The sequence below is a fragment of the Epinephelus fuscoguttatus genome, linkage group LG7 (assembly GCF_011397635.1).
Source record: "Epinephelus fuscoguttatus linkage group LG7, E.fuscoguttatus.final_Chr_v1".
Lineage (NCBI taxonomy): Eukaryota > Metazoa > Chordata > Actinopteri > Perciformes > Serranidae > Epinephelus > Epinephelus fuscoguttatus.
Genome location: NC_064758.1, coordinates 31,487,148 through 31,507,786, shown reverse-complemented (window position 1 = coordinate 31,507,786; position 20,639 = coordinate 31,487,148). Strand labels below are relative to the sequence as shown.

The 20,639-nt window shown below is 39.3% G+C and overlaps 1 protein-coding gene across 1 annotated transcript in view; it reads left to right on the top strand.

Moving 5' to 3' along the window:
- LOC125892300 (cadherin-4-like) overlaps positions 1–11,917 on the top strand; it is a 337,795-nt gene extending 325,878 nt beyond the window's left edge. The window contains exons 17-19 of the mRNA XM_049582236.1: positions 3,219–3,358; positions 3,455–3,619; positions 7,666–11,917. Coding sequence (XP_049438193.1) covers positions 3,219–3,358; positions 3,455–3,619; positions 7,666–7,872 — 512 coding nt within the window. The 3' untranslated portion in view covers positions 7,873–11,917. The remainder of the gene's footprint in view (positions 1–3,218; positions 3,359–3,454; positions 3,620–7,665) is intronic.
- The last annotated feature ends 8,722 nt before the right edge of the window (positions 11,918–20,639 follow it).

Here is a 20,639-nt window from a genome sequence, read left to right as displayed (position 1 = left end):
AACAACAGTTTGTATAATGGATTAATGCCTCGACTGCTGGAATCGTCTCCAGCATCTCTCGACAAAGAGGTTTCTGGCTTCCCTTCCTGGTAGGGTAAACATCTGCTACTATCTGTCATGCCAGTGATTCATGCTGCTGGCTCACTTTGTTTCTGTGGGTTATATACACATATATAAAAGTCTTATAGACAGATTCACCTGCCGCTGTAGGGTTCATCCAGCTTATTTCAAAGTGGTGGATGGTATACTGTGTGTCAGTGAGCTTTGTTTTATACTTTTAGTACCGATACAAGATTTGGAAGTGACAGTCATTGTTCCTTAATTTATTAGCATGCTTATTTGACCAAGTACAGCCCATCAAGTTTGAAATTTTTCTCACAAATAAGGGAAACAGACAAGGAAGATACATAAAAGAAAACAAAGCTACAAAACATAATGCTGATGAATAAAACAATGCTAAAAAGAAAAGAGGAGAAAGAATGAGCAAGCTGTCTTTTGATCTGCCAGAGATATGGGTACATTTAAGTTAGGTTGATGATTAGGTTGTGATCCGATACTCTGAAGTTAACCTCCTCCGGAGCAGGATAGTTGCCACGGTGATTTATCTCAGTAAAAAGAGAACCAGCTTTGTGGTACTTAAAACCCAGAGTTAACCCTGAAGTTACCTCGCTAACTCCAAATACTGCTTCGTAGTACAGGCCTCTGGTCGCTACCTTTCTGAAAGGGCACAACCTCACCTGAGCGCTCTTAGGGGTACACGTCCATAAACATCCCAGACACAGAAAATAAGGAAATACAGGCAGAGGGCAGAGTCTCTGCAAATAAATACATCACCACAAACTTCTCATGGGTCAAAGGTGACGGTCGATAGGGTTAACTTCTGTATGAATCTATACATTGATTTTTCAGGGAACAAAAACTGCACACTATACAAATACTTATATACTTTACAAATAAAAACCACTTGGGTAAGTTAGGGAAGCATCATGGTGAGGGTAAAAAAACAAAATTCAACATTGACTGTTGATAGGAGCTGTGAACAGAAGTCTCATGTCAAACTCTGACTTTGGTGATCCTCTGAGCCACAAGCAAGTCAAAGTTTTCACCTATCCTGCAAAATATCTCAGCATCTACTAGATGTAGTGGCACAAACTTTTGTACAAACATCCATCATCCTCTGGTACCACCATGAAGATTTAAGTTTTCCCTTTACAGTTTCTTTTCTGATTACTTAGGCACCATCTTTGAAACTATTTTCGCAAAACTTTACAAACCAACCCCAAAACCTTACAGCAAACTAGCAAAACATTATAGATCTTTTGCAAAACTTTTTTGCATCAATGCAGTAAACACAAACCATAATTTGAATAAGCACACTAAGTGCTACATGCAGATAGTATAAATGTTAGCAGCTTGTAGAAAAGTTGTCATACATGAAGTAAAGACACATACACAGGTTTCCAATTGTAACACACTATCAATGCAAAGACAGGGGAAACTTTTTCTTCTCTCAAAATGTTCCGACACTCCGTAGAAGATAACAAAAGCATGTGTTAGAAAAAGAAAAACTGAAAAAAGAAACAACAAAGAAACAATCTGGCCATTACACTTCATCCAATGCATCATATGTGATGGTGTCTTGAGCTAGGCAGCACGTGTCAATGTTGAAAGGCAGTAGGCAAAATATTGTTTCAGTGCAGAGACCAGCGTTTACAGGTTTGCTAGAAATGTATTATTATATTGTAACATGAGTGTAAAGCAGAGAATGTGCATTCAGTTTGGCACACTCAATGCATTGGCTACACGTGGTTTCAGAGACAGTGCTTCAAGAGTCACTGTTTGTGTTAAAGCATTCAGAGAAAAATAAGTGAAATAACTCAACAACTGTTTCAATCAGGAGAAACTCATTTGTATAATAGAATATTATTCATTAACGTGCACATAAGAATTAAAAATGTGAAAAGTCTTTGGCAATTAGACCCCATAGAGATGGTATGATTTAAGGAGGGTGATGAATCCATAGTCAAATAGATGAAGATGATGTGGAGAGGATGAAGAAGTGCTGATGATCTGGATGAGTAGAGGAATGAGCCTTTGTTGAACATGTCCTTGACTCTGGATATGATGACTGGAGGTGAACGGGGTGGAGGACGGTGCGACAGTTCTGCCTAAAATGACGCTGACAGCAGCAGAGGAGATAGCAGATTTGACATGTTGCAGTGGCATCCTGATTGGCTGATAGAGACCATGATGAAGTTTGAGTGGAGAAGTAGAAGAGTGACCACCCATAGTCAGCTGATGAAAGGAAGCAGTGGGAGGGAGAGAATTGTGAATGGATGAGCACAAGTCTTCCTGATTGAACTTAACAGTGAGCTTCATTAGACAGATTGCCATACAAACTGGGACATGCATTCATGTCCCCTTAAGATAAACTTTAATAATTTTGGTGAGCCGCCAAATTGCATTCATAACATTTCCATCAACCTCAGCTATTCTTTGGTTTGCTCCAGTTAGAATGTGACAATCCTAACATGCTAAACTAACATAGGAAACATGATACCTGCTTAAAATCCACGTTAGCATTGTCATTGTAAGAATGTTAGGATGCTAACTTAGCACTTAGCTCAAAGCACTGCTGTGCCCAATGGCTGAAATACATGGGGCACGGACACAGCACGACCAAGACACACTTACTTTTGCGGGCTCTGCGCTGTTCATTGTTATTTTAAGTCAGCAGGTCTAGTTTTCTTTTTACTATGCACAGTCTTTGGTGCTCCAAAAAGGAAAAACTACAGAGACCTATGGAAAAAAAGTACAGTCTGTTTAAAAATGAATACCTTATTGTTCTAAAGGCAATGCAAAGCAGCAGAGCAACCTTGTGTGTTTATACATTTCTCATTAAAATAAATCAAATCAGTGCATCCTGTGGATAAAAGAATCCCGTTGATTAATTTAGTCCCAGTTAGTATAGCCTATGCTTCCACACCCTCCACAACCAGCTGCATTATCACTTGTTAAAACTCAATACACACACTGTGAAGCCAGAAACAAATAAACCGCTCCACCTACGTGACGTGTTTCGTCCTTGCCCCTTGTATTTCAGCTCCACAGTTTCACAGACTTGTAGCTGTAGAGTCTTACATACATATTTCCTGACTGTATGTTTTGCTTTTGATGCACATTTTAAAGGATTTTCATGTTCGTGTGTGTCTATGCAGGCATGGTGCTGTTGTTTGTGGTGTGGATCAAGCGGAGAGAGAAGGAGAGACACACCAAGCAGCTGCTCATTGACCCTGAAGACGATGTCAGAGACAACATCCTCAAATACGATGAGGAGGGAGGAGGAGAAGAGGACCAGGTGAGATCCTGAGAGATATTAAACCAACACACACACGCGCGCTTTCCACAATGACCTCCTGTGCCAATTAACGTGTACGCCCGTGTGGATGTGTAGGACTACGACCTGAGCCAGCTGCAGCAGCCTGACTCCTTGGAGCACATCATCAGCAAGCCACCAGGTGTCCGCAGGGTGGATGAGCGTCCCATCATCCCTGAGTCCCAGTACCCAATCAGACCTGTCGTGCCCCACCCTGGAGACATCGGGGACTTCATCCATGAGGTGAATTTACACAGTGGACACACACACACATTACATTTCGCGTGCACAAAGAGCTCAGCCATCATTAGATTGTTTCTCCGACAGTGCGCTGGCCCCTCACTTCCACTTTGCATCGATCTGACATTTAATGTGATTACTCATTTCTGGATGCTGTTCAATATGTAAACTCCAGCGTGGTGATGGGAACAGCATAGAGTTTTGTTTTACTTTACAGCTGCTCTCACAGCGCCAGCTTTATTCACTCACACACACACACACACAACTTCAGTGTTGGCACACTGATGCGAGAAAATGCTGATTGACAGACTCGTGACAACACGTTCACACTCGAGAGGTGTTGGCAGCTGTTCAGCTTTGATCCATCCAGCCTTGACTCTCCCTCTCTCTGCCTCTGCGTCTTTCTCTCCCCCTCTCTCTCCTGCTCACACATGTACTCACCTGATCTCGCTCCAGCAGTCTGGTAAAACACAAACACAGCAAACACATGGTGTTCCTGCCACGCACTGTACCCCTGGGGGTTGAGGCTTTTAAGGTTTCTATCCGCAGCATCTCTCTGCATTTCAGTGAAGTGGATGAAGTCCGTTCTTTTCACCTGCCTAACTTTTAGGTCAGTGGCTCTCATCTGTCATTCTGTGAATCAAGTTCAGGTGTGCGACAGAAAACATGCAGATGTCTTTACATCGTATTCATGAAACAGTAACTTAATGTTGATGAATAGGGTTTGATCACAACTTAAGCAAATTCAGAACTGGCCAACGCATCTCACTGGCTGCGTGTCTCATCTCTGTTCTGTTACTGCTGCTGTACTCAGGCTGCTCTTGCAAAAGAAATCCTGACCTCAGTGAGACTACTTGATTAAATAAAGGTTGTAATAATTTAGGCCTACTGAGCTTTGCCCCTGTGAAGCCTGTAGAGTTATTCAAAATTCACCAGAAGTAGATTGTGACAAAAATGATTTTCTGTAATTCTGTTTAACAATACAAGCACTGAGACACTGAAATGCAGTTATACTTAGTCACAGGTTGAGCACAATACACAGCACAATACAATATTAATATAGTATTTCCAATACTTTTCCATGCACAGTGCCATGTATTCTTTATTTATCTGTATGTGGTATTTGTTTTTTAAGCAGCTGTGAGACTCAACGTAGGGCTACGACAAAGATAGAATTAATAACCTCCAGTAGCAGAAACTACAACTCTGAGGTACTTAAAGGGTAACTTCTGTATATTTCAACCCGGATGCTATTTTCCCCATGTTTGTAACGGCAACAACAATTTTTGAAACTCTTCCAGTATTGAGCTTGTTGTGCTTGTTTTTCCACTGACAGGCTTTTCTAAGTGTCCTGTACATTATGGATGGATGTCTACAGAGATAGAGCTCTTTGTTATAGAGTGAGATCCTTTTGAAGCAGCGACGAAACCGCTATCGCAATTACCACCAATCTCCATTTAACAAACAGTAATTTTATCATCAAAAAATACACTTCACTCAAAGCTGGCAGAAACAAAATAAAACTCACAACAATTGCCAACTCTGGTTTAGTTGAAATAAACCAACCGAGTTAGATGTGAAAATATGCTGGCTTTATACACACTAAAATTACTGTTTATTTAAATGGAGTCTGGTGGGTTTTGCTTTGCAATTTCGGGGCTGTTTCTGGTTAAACAAAAAGGATCTGTCCCTGTAGGGATCCTTTCCATAATGTTGTCAGATACTCATAATACTCGATCATAATCTGCGCCTGTCAGTGGAGAAAACAAAATACTTGTAGTGGACGTAAATTAACCAAGCGAACATACCCAGAGTGATTACATCAGCAGCCTGTATGGTGACTGCTGGCTGCAGTCCTGTTGCTCGGTACCCGACAAATTAATGAAGTATTGTTTCAATTAGTCACTTAGACACAATACATGAGAAAAAGGGGTCCAGTTTTTTAAAAAAAATAATAATACAGTTACCCTTTGAATATTACCATTCTATAGTATTCTACACCTCCAACTATCTACTGATATTCTACTTTTTATGCCATCATTTCTTATCACAGTATCTAGAAGTAGGAGATTGAGTTTTACATACAAATATCAGGTTTTAGAATATTATGTATTAAACTGCCCCCCAGTGTACAAAGAAAAAACATATTTCCACCTTGACCAGCTGCAGTAAAATGCTGATAATAACTGAATTACATCACTCTAATATAATACAACACTATGAAGGGGGTCATTCTTTATAGTGAGTCCCAGTTTACACATAAAGTTCTGCTGTGTCTCAAATTGGTTGCGTCTGTACTTAGACTTGCTGTTTTCAGTGTGAGTGCTTTCACACTGAGAAGTATGGCAGGATGTAGTGCACTATGAGTACCTGGATGGTGAACTCACATCCGTCCAAAAGTTTAGTGTGGAATATAGGACACTTCTCACCCTCAATGGTCGCCATGTTGCCTACGTAGCAGAAGGGGCGGGACCACAAATACAAATTTAAATTTGTGAAACGTCTGCTGACTACTGCAGTGAACACCGAAGCATTGAACAAATATACGTTGGATATTTCTCAAAAATTATCTTTAGTGTTTACGCATGTTAAATTTCCGTCTTTACTGTGAAAGATTTTGGACTTGGAGTTTGTGGTCAGATGCTTAATAAGCTGTAAATATTCACAAAATGAGGCAGCTATCATTAACTCAGTAGATCAGCTGGTGGAAGAGACAGTCAGTATCAGCCATGGACATTCATGGATATGAAAACATACCATGACAGCACATTCATTTTTAATACAATAAATAAATAAATATGGAAGAAGTCAAATGAGCAAATAAGCAGATATAGCAAGCATATGTTTGGTGAGTGACAATGGTTCATTAAATGTTGGCGATAATGCTCCGCTTGATGGCATTTCGCTGAGCAGAAGCAGAAAAGCTGTCAGATCTTGCAATTGTCCATTAATTGTGCAATGACCATGTTTGATTTGAGACAACACTACCCTGTCAAAATTCATTTGTAATAAATGTAAGCGTGTGAATAAAAGTGTCTGATTTGAGACACAGCAGTCAGTTTAACGGTCAAGGAGCGCACTGCTCGGCCTGTTAAGAAAAAGTTGCATGATGTCTTCTATGGCTCATTGGAAATAACCCTGATGTCACAGAGATGTCAGCAGGAGTTTTCACAGCCTGGGCTTGTCAACTTTGTATTTATAACAAAAAGCATCGGTTACAAAATGTTAGGGTTGCCCCTGACTCAGTATTTTCCTAGTCGACCAATAGTTGTCATTTAAGGCCATCAGTCATCTGCATGGTTAAGATATTGGTTTAATTATTGGATTATATATTTTGGGCGGGGCAACACAATGGTTTGAGTTCAAGGTGTGCACGTCACACACTGAGCAAGCCGCCTGTTGATGTCGCTGTCGGCTAATGGGCATGTAGCTACTTCCATGTTTCAGATGATACGTCATGTTTGTAGTCGACCAATGAAGATGAGTTTACATATCACCTTGGGTTCGTCCTTCACCTTCTCAAAATGATCCCACACTTTGGATTTCCTGCCCGACATGTTATTAACTAGCCTGTGGAGTAACTGCAGGTACCAGCCCTGGAAATTAACCTGACTCCTGACTGACTGCTGAGCGTGGCCACTTCCTGTGTCTGTCCTTTCAAATTAAATTCCCACATGCTCCAGTCATATAGGTTTTGAGTTATTTGATGAGGTGCAGCTACTTACAGAGTTTGTATTGTTTTTCTACGACTAAGTGACCAATGAAATCTTGCCGACTAACGACCTTTCTGGTCGACTAACGTTTGGTCGGGCAGCCCTATAAAATGGGGAAATTGAGTTTGAATGAGCTTGGTATTTACCAGGAAAGGAGGGTGTGAGGAAAAGATGTCTTCCATTGCAACATGGGAAATGTAGGATCCAGCTGCTCCTCCGCTGCTTCAATTTGGACCTTAGAAAAAAAAGAAAAAGTCAAAAGTCAAAGAAATCAACTTCTCCACTGCAGGAATGCGAGTACTGACCTCTACCTCTCCTCCTCCTTGTCCTGTTTAGGGTCTGCGAGCAGCAGACAACGACCCCACAGCTCCTCCGTACGACTCCCTGCTGGTGTTCGACTACGAGGGCAGCGGCTCCACCGCCGGCTCTGTCAGCTCCCTCAACTCCTCCAGCACTGGGGACCAGGACTATGACTACCTCAACGACTGGGGTCCCCGCTTCAAGAAGCTGGCCGACATGTATGGAGGAGGGGACGATGATTAAATCTGCCCAGTCACACAAACACACACACACACACCCTCGTCCCGTCAGCTGGCCTGCCATGCTCTGTCCCTCACACATGGGGCTATTACACCCTTATTGAACACACGGTAACAATGACATGTTCACACTGACCAACTGACCAACCAACCAATCAAATTACCCACCACCACAGAGGACCGGTGTCGTGAGTCAGTTTCGGGTGCTCTTCTCAACCGTCTCCTGCTCTAAGCCTGTCTAAGACTGAAACGGAAGCTCTGATTTGCAGGCTTCTCATAGTTTGTATTTTAAATGCTTTTTTTTAATTTCAGGTTTTATGCTAGATGTAGTTTTTAGTAGTCAGATTTTGTTTTTCCTTTAGTTTGTGTAGCTTTTTTTTTTTTTTGTCCCCACTCCCCTTTGATTCGAGCCGTTCCTTATTCCTGAGGGTTTTCACTTTTCCCTCGTTGTCAGCCCCCGCCTGCCTCTCTGCAGAAGCTTTAGGTTGAGCTGCTTGCTTTGTCTGAGGGGAACAAAAGAAAAAAAAAAAAAAAGAAGAAGAACACAGATATGAAAGTCCTTCCAGCACGGAGGGCCCTGGTTTATTCTTTCTTGAACTTGAATTACTTAGAACAGAAGCACTGTTGTTTAAAAAGTGCCTTCAGTGGTGCGTATTTTAGCAGACTCCCGCTAACTCAGGATTGGTTGCCATTTTCTGGGCTCACATGCCCCCATATGACCCCTGACCCTTTAACTCAGACCTTCCCTTGTCATTTCTATCGTCCTGCAGGGCTGTGGTAGCTGCAGGAGATGTCAGTGCCGGTTTCAGAGCAGCATTGACTGGCTTACGAGGGCGCTTTATGTAGACGTACTGTACATAGGCCTACAGTGTGTCTGTGAGTTATGGACAAATCATTAAGTGTTCAAGTCAGGCATATCTGTGCTCCTAGATCACAGCCAACTTGAATGTGATTACTGTAATCACACAAAACACATTATGGGACTGTCTTAGAGAAGAAATGCATCGCGTGTCTTTGTTTATTGTGGCTTCAATAGCAGCTGTGTTTGTTTTGAGCTCTCAGTATTTGCACAAAACTTGATAAGGCTTGTTACGAAATTTCAAAGATTGACAAGTCACGTGTGTTACCTCTCTAATGTTATTGTATATGAAGTGCGTATGAGGGTTATTTAAGGAGACTTTGCCTTTAAGATCATTTAAGGATTGCATGTATATCCCTTCACCCAAAGGTAATTAACATGGCACCAGTTATTGTGTGGTAAATGTGTCAAAGAAACTGTACAAACACGAGGGGAAAGAAAAATACCAGATGACTTTAAATAGCTCTAATGTTACATACAGACTGGGGGGTTGTACAAGCCTCATTCTGAGATCCCTTTCTTTCTTTCACATTTTTTTTTCTTCGCTTTTGTTGATTCACTGTTGTTTCTCAGCAAACTTTTAATATACAAACTTTGGTGCTGGTCCCTGTCACAGAAACTGGGGAAATTGAGCCTCAGCCAGGGATTTAGCGCCTTCGCAATCTGTCTCTCTTCAGGCAGCATTTCATTCATCTGAAATTTTCTCCTGAAATTTTTGGCTGCAAGTTCAAGAGGTTTTGAAAAGAAGTTAGAGGAAGGGAAAGTCTGTTATGAAGTTCTGCGTTTTATCAAAGACGACTCGCAAAACTAAAGCTTCAGTAATAGCGCTTTAAAAGGCAGACATTTTGAAAGACAGTTTTGTTGTGACTTAATGAAAAAGCAGCACTACCCATGGGCTTTTGTAATCACATTTCAGACCCCCCGAACTGCATATATAGAGGACGGAGAAAAAAAAGAAGCTTTAGTCTTTGTATTAAATTATTCAAATATGCAAAACATTTCAAAGAGGGACGAGGGAGATGCTGGTAAATGATAGAAAGGTTTAATCATTCCTTATCTTCTGAGTGCCCAGTGAAACACTCCTCGGTTGTAGCCAGCTTCAGTTTGATGTGGATTGACCAGATGTTCTATTAATTATGGATATGATGAATGCTTGGAGGAAATCTCAGTTAATGACAATGTTCTTAAGATGATGTGATGAGACGGATCCTCCACCTCTCCATTTTCTAAAACTGCTTTTCAGCCGTTCCTCACCTGCTCATGCTTCATAAGAACAGCTGCAGATACAAACTACCTTTAGTTTTCACAACATTTCAGAGTCATCATGCCATAACAGTGAAATAAGGGTGAGAGTTTGATTTGACTATAGACAGGGGAATGAAGGACATAGTATAATTAATAAGGTTAACAGGGTAGGAATCTCTTGATTTAGACGGGTACATAAATGGGTGTAGAAACCGTCAGCGGCCATTTTCAGGATAGCTGTCAGCTCACAGCAGAAACAGTAGACATTTAGAAACGGAGCAGTTCCCACAGCTTGCTGCTGGATAAGCTCTTATCTACCCGATTGCTCCTCAGCCTACGGAATATCTTCACAAAATAAACACAGCTGTTACTTTCTGCTATCTGTGATTATTTCTGACATATAAATGTTGTATATACAGAACATTTTTATACATTTGGTAACATGATTTATCTGTTCCCGTGTGCATTTTCTTTCACTCCAGTTTTGTTTTTTAAGGAATACTCGGCAAGGTATATTTCACCACAAAAAGCCATGTGCATTTAAGAGAGTCTGTGCGATTCTATACGAGCTTACAGCCATACTCGCATCGCTGTTCCAGTTTAGCTTCATCATGGTGAAAAGGTTCCACTTCAAACCAACTTGTACAGTCTACACTAGCACACACTCACTCCTCTAGGCCTTACTGTATATATGTGAGTGTTCTATATTATATATGAGCCCTTTCAGCATTGTTCAATTCAGCTGCAGAGCTCCAACTTGACTGAAGGCCATCCAGTGTTCACAGAATAAAGACGTGCTTAATGAAATGCTCAAACTCTCGGATCAGATGCTCAGACCGGGTTCAGGGCCAAAAGCAGCAGAAGGCCCACACACACACACACACACACACACACACACACACTTTACACAAGGTAACTGACCTTTATGACTGTGTCATACATAAATACGTGACACAATGCCATTATGATACTGAATGTTATCAATGACTCACAAAGACACGTTGCAGCAAATCATCCGTGGAGTCGGTCACACTTGACCCCCCGTTTAAATGCAATCTGTGAGGGGAAATGAAGGAAGATTGATCATTACTTGTTACATACTTGGTCCACTTGTCTTATTGATGTTCTCTTGCTAAAACGAGGGGAGAATTAGTGAATGATAGAATGAAGGAGGAACTATTGCACTGCTGTAGTCCACCACTGTCTCCTGGCTGCCAACAACGGCTCCCCTGCCTCTCTGACTGGTGTTACTTAAAGGACACTTGGTCTCACTCGGGACACTGCCTGACCGTGGACACACACATGACGGGAGGCTCCAGCAGAAGCCAGACTTTTGCTCTGCTGTGGCCAGAACTACAAAGACAGACAGACAGGCAGCAGTGTTTGATACGAGTTCTCCCACAACTGCTCAAGTCCAAGTGTACATAATGTAGTATTTGCTTGAAGCTAAACAGACCAAGTTAGGCAAACTGTACCTGTACAATTGGAGCTTTTTGCATGTGTCTTTTTATAATGGACAGATGAGTTCTATTACAGTAACCATACAACATTTTAAAATGTGTCGCAGCCCGCATGACCGAGGTTGCAATCCAGAGGGGATTCTGGTGTACCATACTCACATAGTTTCAAACGGAGAACAAAAAAGAACAAAAAAAAAAAAAGCTGAAAAAATTATTGCACAGTTATCAAGTCAAAAGACATTTTTGTAAATTGTCAACAGCACAAATATTTTGTATTGTTGTTTGTACCATTTTGTAAGAAAATGAAGAAAAATAGCAAAAAAAAAAAAGGGAAAGAATCTGTTGTTTCAAGCGTGTGTTTATAGTGCCACTGCAATCTTGGTTTCCAAATACAGTAAAGTAAATGCGCAGCCTTGCAGATCAACCTTGTAAAATAGAAGCTGAGCTGGAGACTCCCTGTCAGCACCATGTGTTATAAATAAAATTTCCCCTCCTTATAAGAACACTGCCTCCTGTCTTTTTCTGTGTCACCCACGCAATTCTGCAAGCGATGCATTTCCTCATACTTGTGTTATTTTTAATGTGTGTATGGTTTTTTTGACCAGAGAATGTTCCTATCCCTCAGGCAACAATACATGATGTAAAATTTTAATTTAAAGTTTTACATCAGTGTTTACATATTTTATTTTAGTGATGAATCACCCATTGATAAGTTACGATACAATTCAGTATAGAAAAGTCCTGGCACATAAATCTCAGCCTTACCCTACAGTTTAAAGAGGATAATTTAATGTAAGGTGCTTTTTTCAAAACACCCACAAATCTAGCAAACATACTGCCATATTTTTAAGTTGGCATTTTTACAGTAAACAACAAAATACTGTTTACTGAAAGAGCAGGCCACATGCTGTGCCCATTTGCACACCGCCATACATCTCATTAAGACAAATGCCTTTATTAGCTTTCCATGTAGCTGTGACAGTGCACTAATTGAAGAATAAAGCGTGTTTCTCACATGTAAATGCTCTTTCTAATTCTGCATGACAATGTAGACTCGTAAACATTTGCATCATGTTAGAATCAAAAGGATCTGAAATTATGATTTGGTTGTGTTTGTGCTGGTCTAATATGTGGCTGATTAAGTTCCATATTCCAAATTAGTTTTAGTGCCAGCCATGAACAAACATAAGCTAAAATGATCAACACAATTAAGGCTGTTCATTTGTCAACTGTGCCTGTCAGGGCCGTCTTCCAAGGTGGAATAATGAAGTCTTCCCCAGCTGAAGCAGATGAGATGCAGTGAAGGAAAAACTCAGTTTGAAAATACAAAGAAGCAGATTTCCTTTTTCTTTTTGGCTGTCTTTTTTTCCCCATTTAATGCCATCTATATTTAATTTTGTTCTCCAAATGTTGTCACCATGGAAATCTAAGTCAGACTCTTTTTTTGTTATGCCATACAACACTATGGCATTATTGGTGACAAACTACAGCAAAACATTGTTACAGAATACTATGACCTTTCTTGACATTTTTTTAGGCTATACTATACTATGACCTTTTTTTAAAAATAATTTTTAGGGCATACTAATCTGCAACTTACTATTTTAAAATACTCAACTGACATTATATTTTAATACTTTTTTGACATACATTGACATTTTTTTGACATTTCGACTTGACATACTAAAAAACTTTGTGCCGGACTGTGTAATGACTGATTTATTAATGTTTTGTGACATGGCATACTATTCTGTGCTTTTATGACCAAGTGCCAAAATTCATATTACTTTTTTATATTTTTGGTGACATACTATAACATAAGGTCTTAAGTTATAATTAGTAACACTTTTTTTGTCATGACATACTATGACATTGTGTTATCACAATTTTGGAGATATACTACAGTGTGAATTTTTCATCACATTTTAGTCTACAAACTATACAATGACTTTTTTTTAAAGTCAACAAACTGATACTTTTATTAATCACATTTTAGACGACATACTATACAATGACTTTTTTTTATCATATTTCGGATGACATACTATAATATGACTTTTTTAATCACATTTTAGTCGACTTACTATATTATGATTTTTTTTATCATATTTCCAATGACATACTATACTATGACTTTTTAATTACATTTTTGACGACATACTATATTATGACTTTTTTATAATATTTCCGATGACATACTATACTATGACTTTTTTTTTTAAATCACATTTTAGTCAACATACGATACTATGATGTTTTCATCATTTATTTAAGATTTTCTTTAGGGCATTTTGCCGTTAATGGACAGGTCAGCCAAGTGTGAAAGAAGGAGAGAGGGGATGACAAGCAAAAGGCCCCAGGTGGGGCTCAAACCTGGGCCGCTGAGGCAACAGCATTGTACATGGGGCACCTGCACTATCCACTAAGCCACCAATGCTCTATGTTTTCATCATAGTTTAGTTCGAATACTTCACTATAACTTTTTTCTCATGATTTAGTCGACATACTATAGCGTGACTTTTTAAAATCACGTTTTAGTCCACATACTATACTATGACTTTTTTTTTTTTAAATCACATTTCGGAAGATATACTATACTATGACTTCTGTTTATCATACTTTAGTCAACATAATAAACTATGACTTTTTAGTCACAATTTAGTCCACATACTATACTATGACTTTTTTAAAATCATATTTCGGATAACATACTATACTATAACTTTTTTTATCACATTTTTGACGACATACTATACTATGACTTTTTTTTTTTTTTTTTTTTTTAAATCATATTGTGAATGACATACTATACTTAAGCAATATCACACTCGAGCTTGTGATGTTGTACTGTGATATCGTCACGGCTGTGATTCGGTCATAGGCACGAGGCCGCAGACCGAGTGCCGAAGACAATCACAACCGTGACGATATCAGTACAACATCACGAGCTCCAGTGTGATATTGCTTTTATACAACAGTTCAACAGTTAAATAAGCAAGGCTGATTAAGAAATGTTGAAAAAATAGGACAAAATAGATAATTTAAGCATTTGTCTTCCGCCAACAAAAATAGTTCCCTCAGGACTCCGCTGTCACCGTTGCTATGTAACGCAGACATGGTGCGCCAGGCACTTACTCTTTATACACATTTATCTGCACATTTCCATTAATTGTGCAGCTGGTGAAATAAGTCTGTGGTGACTGCATGGTGGACTGTCGCTTCACAGGCACAGCCGACTCTGCCTTCTGATCTGACAGTATGTTGCTTTTCTCCAAGTCATTGAGCTCCGCTGATGAAACACTGACAAACCTGGATGTGTGCTCAGATGGATTCAGCTTCTCCTCTTCCTCATCTTCCTCTAATGACCATTCATAGTTCAATTCAAAACTTATTTTAGGAAATAAATCCATATTTTTGGCTGTTTGACAGTGGATGAATTAATTAGCCTACAACGCAACTGCTGACCTAACTGACACTAACCGTCAGTTTTGATTTGATTGTTGATTGCAATCAGCTGTGAGGCGGAGTGATACATACACAGTGAAATAACCGTGATGTTGTACTCCAGTATCATCACGGTTTTACTGTCTCTCGACCAATCAGATTGCAGGGCCGGAACTAACTGTTGTATAATATGACTTTTTTTTTTAAAAAAAAAAATCACATTTTAGTCCACACACTATACTATGACTTTTTTTTTATCACATTTCACATGACATACTATGCTATGACTTTTTTTTTATCACATTTTGCATGACATACTATGCTATGACTTTTTTTTTTATCACATTTTGCATGACATACTATGCTATGACTTTTTTTTTTTTTAGTCACAATTTAGTCGAGATACTATACTATGACTATTTTTTTTTTTTATCATATTTCGGATGACATACTAAACTATGACTTTTTTTCTCATGATTTAGTCCACATACTATACTATGACTTCTAATCACATTTGACGTCAAACTATACTATGACTTTTTTTAAAATCATATTTCGGATAACATACTATACAATGACTTTTTTAATCGCATTTTGGTCGACATATTATACTATGACTTTTTTATCATGTTTCGAATGACATATTATAGTATGACATTTTTAATCACATTTTAGTCCACATACTATACTATGACTTTTTTTTTTTTAATCGCATTTTGGTCAACATACTAAACTGACTTCTTAATCACATTTTTGACATCCTACTATACTATGACTTTTTTTATCACATTTTAGTCAACATAGTAAACTATGACTTCTTAATCACATTTTTGACGATATACTATACTATGACTTTTCAATCACATTTTGATGATGTACTATACTATGGCTTTTTTTTAAATCATATTTCGGATGACATCCTATACTATGACTTTTTTAATCACATTTTAGTCGACATACTATACTTTGATTTTATTATTACATTTTTGGTGACATACCTTACAATGTCTTTTTGTTACATTTTACTTGACATACTATACTATTATAATTTTTATTACATTTTTGGTGACAGGCTATACTATGATGTTTTTTATTCCATTTTAGCGGACATATTATACAGTAATGTTTTTATTCCGTTTTAGTTGATATATACCATGTTGTTTTTAAAAAAATTAAATTCTAGTATATGTATTCTACTATGACTTTTTTATACCATATTTTTGATGCTGAACTATGTATAGTCGTATAGCATGTATAGTATGGTATAGTATGTTACCCAAATTTTTTTTAAAAAAAAATATCATAGTCATCATACATACTGTACTATACTATTACCTTTTTTTAATCATGGTATGCTTTACTATTACTTAATCCTCTTTTAATGGCACAATATAGCATCACTTGTTGATGACAAAAAGCTTGGTGAAACAAAGCAGGACTGTGATACAGAAACGCTCAGGATCTTGGAAAGCTACTTAGATAGTCTCAGGTCATGGGTTTCATCCCAGCTGAGGGCTAGCAAAATTCCAAGGCCCATGTCCAAAGGCAAAAGTGAACAGAGACAAAGCTGAACTGTGCAATCCAAGAGCTCAGGATGTTACAAGACTGCTCCAAGAGACTGAGATTATGACTCCAGTCCCTGTTGAGGGCTAGTTCATTTTCATGGCAAGTGTCCAAAGAAAAGAGAGATGCTGTTCTTACATTTTTATGCCATACTATGCCATGACTTTTTACATGACATTTTTTTGTTATACTATAGAACAGCTTTTTATGACATGCTATACTATGATATTTCATGAGAGTTTCTTGGTACACTATACTTTCTGTGAGATTTTTGCCAGTGGCATCTCAATCATCATTGTGGGCTAGCTAGTTTTCAAAGCTGGTGTCTGAGGGAATGAGTAAAAGGCTCGGAGAAAAGCAATGAACTATGTACTCCAATAGCTCTGATGGTTAGAAGAATGCTCAGGTTATGAGTTCAATCTCCACTGTGGGCAAATTTATTTCAAATGCCAGTGTCCAAATGAAAGTTTGGATAAACAGGTCTGAACTGTGTCATCTAGTAGCCCAAGTTCTTAAAAGTTTCATAGAGAGTTTGAGGTCATTGGTTTGATCCCTTTCGAGGGCTAGTAAACTAAAATCACAATATTGACTAGAAAAGTAACTAAAATCAATACAATGTTGATGTTTTACAATTTTATGACATGCTATTTTTTTCCATTACATACTACACTATGATTTTTTTTCTTTTTAAATGACGTAGCATACCACTACTTTATGACATACAATACTTTGCCTTTTATGACATTTTTATGGCATATAGCCTATAAATTTATGTAGATGCTATCACAGAAGTTATGTCTTAATATTTTGTCCACTTCTTTGTGCAATTACTTTCTTTTTATTGTTTGTTGTTTTTTACTTTTTCTGAAACTTGTTTGTTGCTGCACATAGAATAACAACTTGTTTGAACTCGGTCATGTAAATGTTATGTTTTTAAAAGCTTTTATTGGATTTGCGTTGCTAGGAAACAGCAAACACTGCAACAGAAATTTTTTAAAGCACTTTAAATAAATTATCATAACAATGCTTTAAAACAGTAATTTCATTGGTATCAGGGTACCTAACCCCTAAAAAAAAAAAAAAAGTTAAAATATCTTTTAATTTTTAGTTTCAAAAGAGTCTCTACAGGCGATGATGATGTCAAATGTGCAGCGAGGTAAAATAAAATAGACAATGGCGGCAACTTTTTTTAATCTGACATGCATGATTTGTACTTCATGGGCTAAAACCACCAGTATAGTCATTTAACAATATGCTGCAGGCACTATACCTTCACATGAATGATCACATACTGCTAGTTGACAGCACAACTTCTTTTCTGACATTTCAGCCTTGGGTAAAATCTTAATTTAGCAATGGCCACTACAAAAACATAACAAACCTAAAAGGTAGACACCACGGCTGAAAAGAAACTCAGTTAGCAATCAGTGCAGCCAGTCAAGACAGCACAAGGAGCAGGATGAGATGACCCTTACTTGCTCTCTTTTAGCACAGCAGGTCAATGAACCAACAGTGCACTGCATCTCCTCCTCATTGATTGACCTGTCAGAGCACGTCAATGCACACGCAGACAGAATAAGCCCTGCTGTTACACACTGCTTACACATGAACTCACAAATCTCTCTCCTCAAACTACAAGCAAACCGAGGTAAAGTGAAACCTGCGCCCGCCCTCCCACCAGCCAGACTCAGGGGTTGACAGGGTAAGTCAAGATGAATTAATTCAGGTAAAAGTCACATGATTACCAGAATTGCCCTATGCTGAATTCTAACCCGGCGTGTTTATACATGTGGGTGGTTTAAATCTGATATTGATCTGTGCTTATTTCACCAGTTTTTCCAGCTAAGTTCTGCAGGTCATCACTGCCCCTGTGTGCCATCTGGGAAAGAGGTTAACTGCTGAGAATTACTGCAGTCCAGTCTGACATTATCGTCTCATACTGAAGCAATTGTTAAGACATCTGGGGAGATAGGCTTATTCGCTTTCTTGCTTAGAGAGCTCTCTTGCTTAGATCCACTACTTTTAGGCCCTGTGTCCACATAGCGCCTTTTTCTGAGCACCAGAAGAAGGCCAGCGTCTTTCTTCAATTGTTCCCAATGAGGAGAGAGCCTAGGGAAAAGGCGCTGCGCATAGCGTCTTTTTTCTGGCCACTCCTCCTTTTTTGTGCAGCTGCTCCGAGCGTTTTGAGTTGAAAATCTCTGAACTTTTCAGAGGGGCGCTGGTGTCGTCACTGGCGCTGGCCGTGTCCGTCTATCCAGAGTTGTATGACATGTCACATACACATTACCATAACAGAGAATATATATATATATATATATATATATATATATATATATATATATATATATATTTATAAATAATAGTAGCTTAGTTAAATTAATTATTTTTCCAGCAATAGGCCTATATAAATTGAGAGATTTTACAGCAACACACATGTAATCAGTTCTAACTCATACAGTGGTGGCAAAGTTACCTTAACACAAATCCTACAAATAAAACATGATGATGACTTCACCAGCTGTAGCATTAAAAGATTAACACAGTATATGTATCATACGGAAGACGAGAACGGCCATGTATTTTTTTTGTGTGTGTGTGCACTGTTATCTCGTGATAACAACTTATTATTTCGTTATATCGCTGGGGCGATTATTTCCGCATTCATTGCCTCAAGGGGGGACAGTCCCTAGCTTAGCCGGCAGCGAGCTGCTCTCTCCCTGCCTGCTGAGGGACTGTTTGCGCTTTTACGCACGGGTCGGTGGTGGCGCACATGACTCGTGCTACAGACGGACGGACGGACGGACAACCACGTATCTAAAGCAGGTAATACATCTGGCTACATCTTTCCCACATCAAAGATCTGTGATTACCTACACCCGCGTGCGTAAAAGTGCACACAATTCCGTGTCCTCTCACCGCAGATGCTGTGATTTGATAGCCCAGTACTCGTTGTAGCGCACTCTTATAAGACCCAATAATAATAATAATAATAATAATAATAATAATCTACTGTGGACCTATATGCCATGCCTTTTAATTAAATTACCAGAGGAGTTCGCTGAAAAGCAGGTAATGTCAGCCTGAATTACTGACAATCGGCGTGCCCGGCGGCTAACCTAAAATAGGCCTGGAACTGGTCTCCATCTAATCACAATCAACGCACAGACGCTTCATCCCAGTGCTCCGCAGCGCCCTTCCAGCACCTTTCTGCCAGAAAAGGCGCTATGTGGACACAGGCCCTTATAGAAGAGAATACAGTAAATAAAGCTATCAGTCAAATAGCTTAGCATAAGGACTTGGCACAGCTAGACTGGCTCTGTTCAAAGGTGAATGTCTTTAAAGCAAGGATGCTCAAAGATCTGAGTGCCAATTTCGGGGGGCAGCACAGAAAAATTGTCCACTGAAGTCAATGACTTTAGCTAACAGAACTAGCACTGATGACAGATTGTAATTCCTGCGACACTCATGGGGGGCCAATAGTGTATTTAATGTAAACTATTTAAAGTAAAAGTATTGAGATGAACCACAAATGATTCAAATATATTGCATGCATTTTGAGCCACTCAAAAATGTTTCTGAGGGAAAGTTTCTGCCATTTGACACGCGGGCAGGAGGTTGGCATCAGCAGACCTGAGAGTGTGGGAGGGAGTGTGGCGGTAGAGGAGCTCAGACAGGTAGGGGGGGGGCAGGTTGTGGAGGGCTTTAAGGGTGATGAGGAGTTTGAAGTGGATAAGCTGGAGGACAGGGAGCAGGTGGATATTATGAAGAACAGGGGTGATGTGGTCAAGGGTGAGAGAGTGTGTGAGAAGATGAGCAGCTGAAGTCTGGATATATTGTAGTTTCTTGAGAATTTTGGATGATGAACCATAGGAGACTGCTGCAGTAATCAAATCTGGAAGTGATGAATGTGTGAATGAGAGTCTCGGCAGCTGAAAGGTGGAGGGGTGGACGGAGGCAGGTGATGTTTCTGAGATGGAAGAAGGCTGTTTCGGAGATGTGTTTGATATGTTGGTCAAAGGAGAGGGTTTGATCGGAGATGACACCATGCCAGCATCGCAGAATCAAAAGAATTCCTTTAACCGGCAAAAATACAATGACAGAAGAACAGCTTCTCCCTCGCACTTGATCCAGCACCACAAAGACGTCTGCATCTCTATCATTAAGCACACAAAGCATCATCGCAAATGACATCTCCGTCTG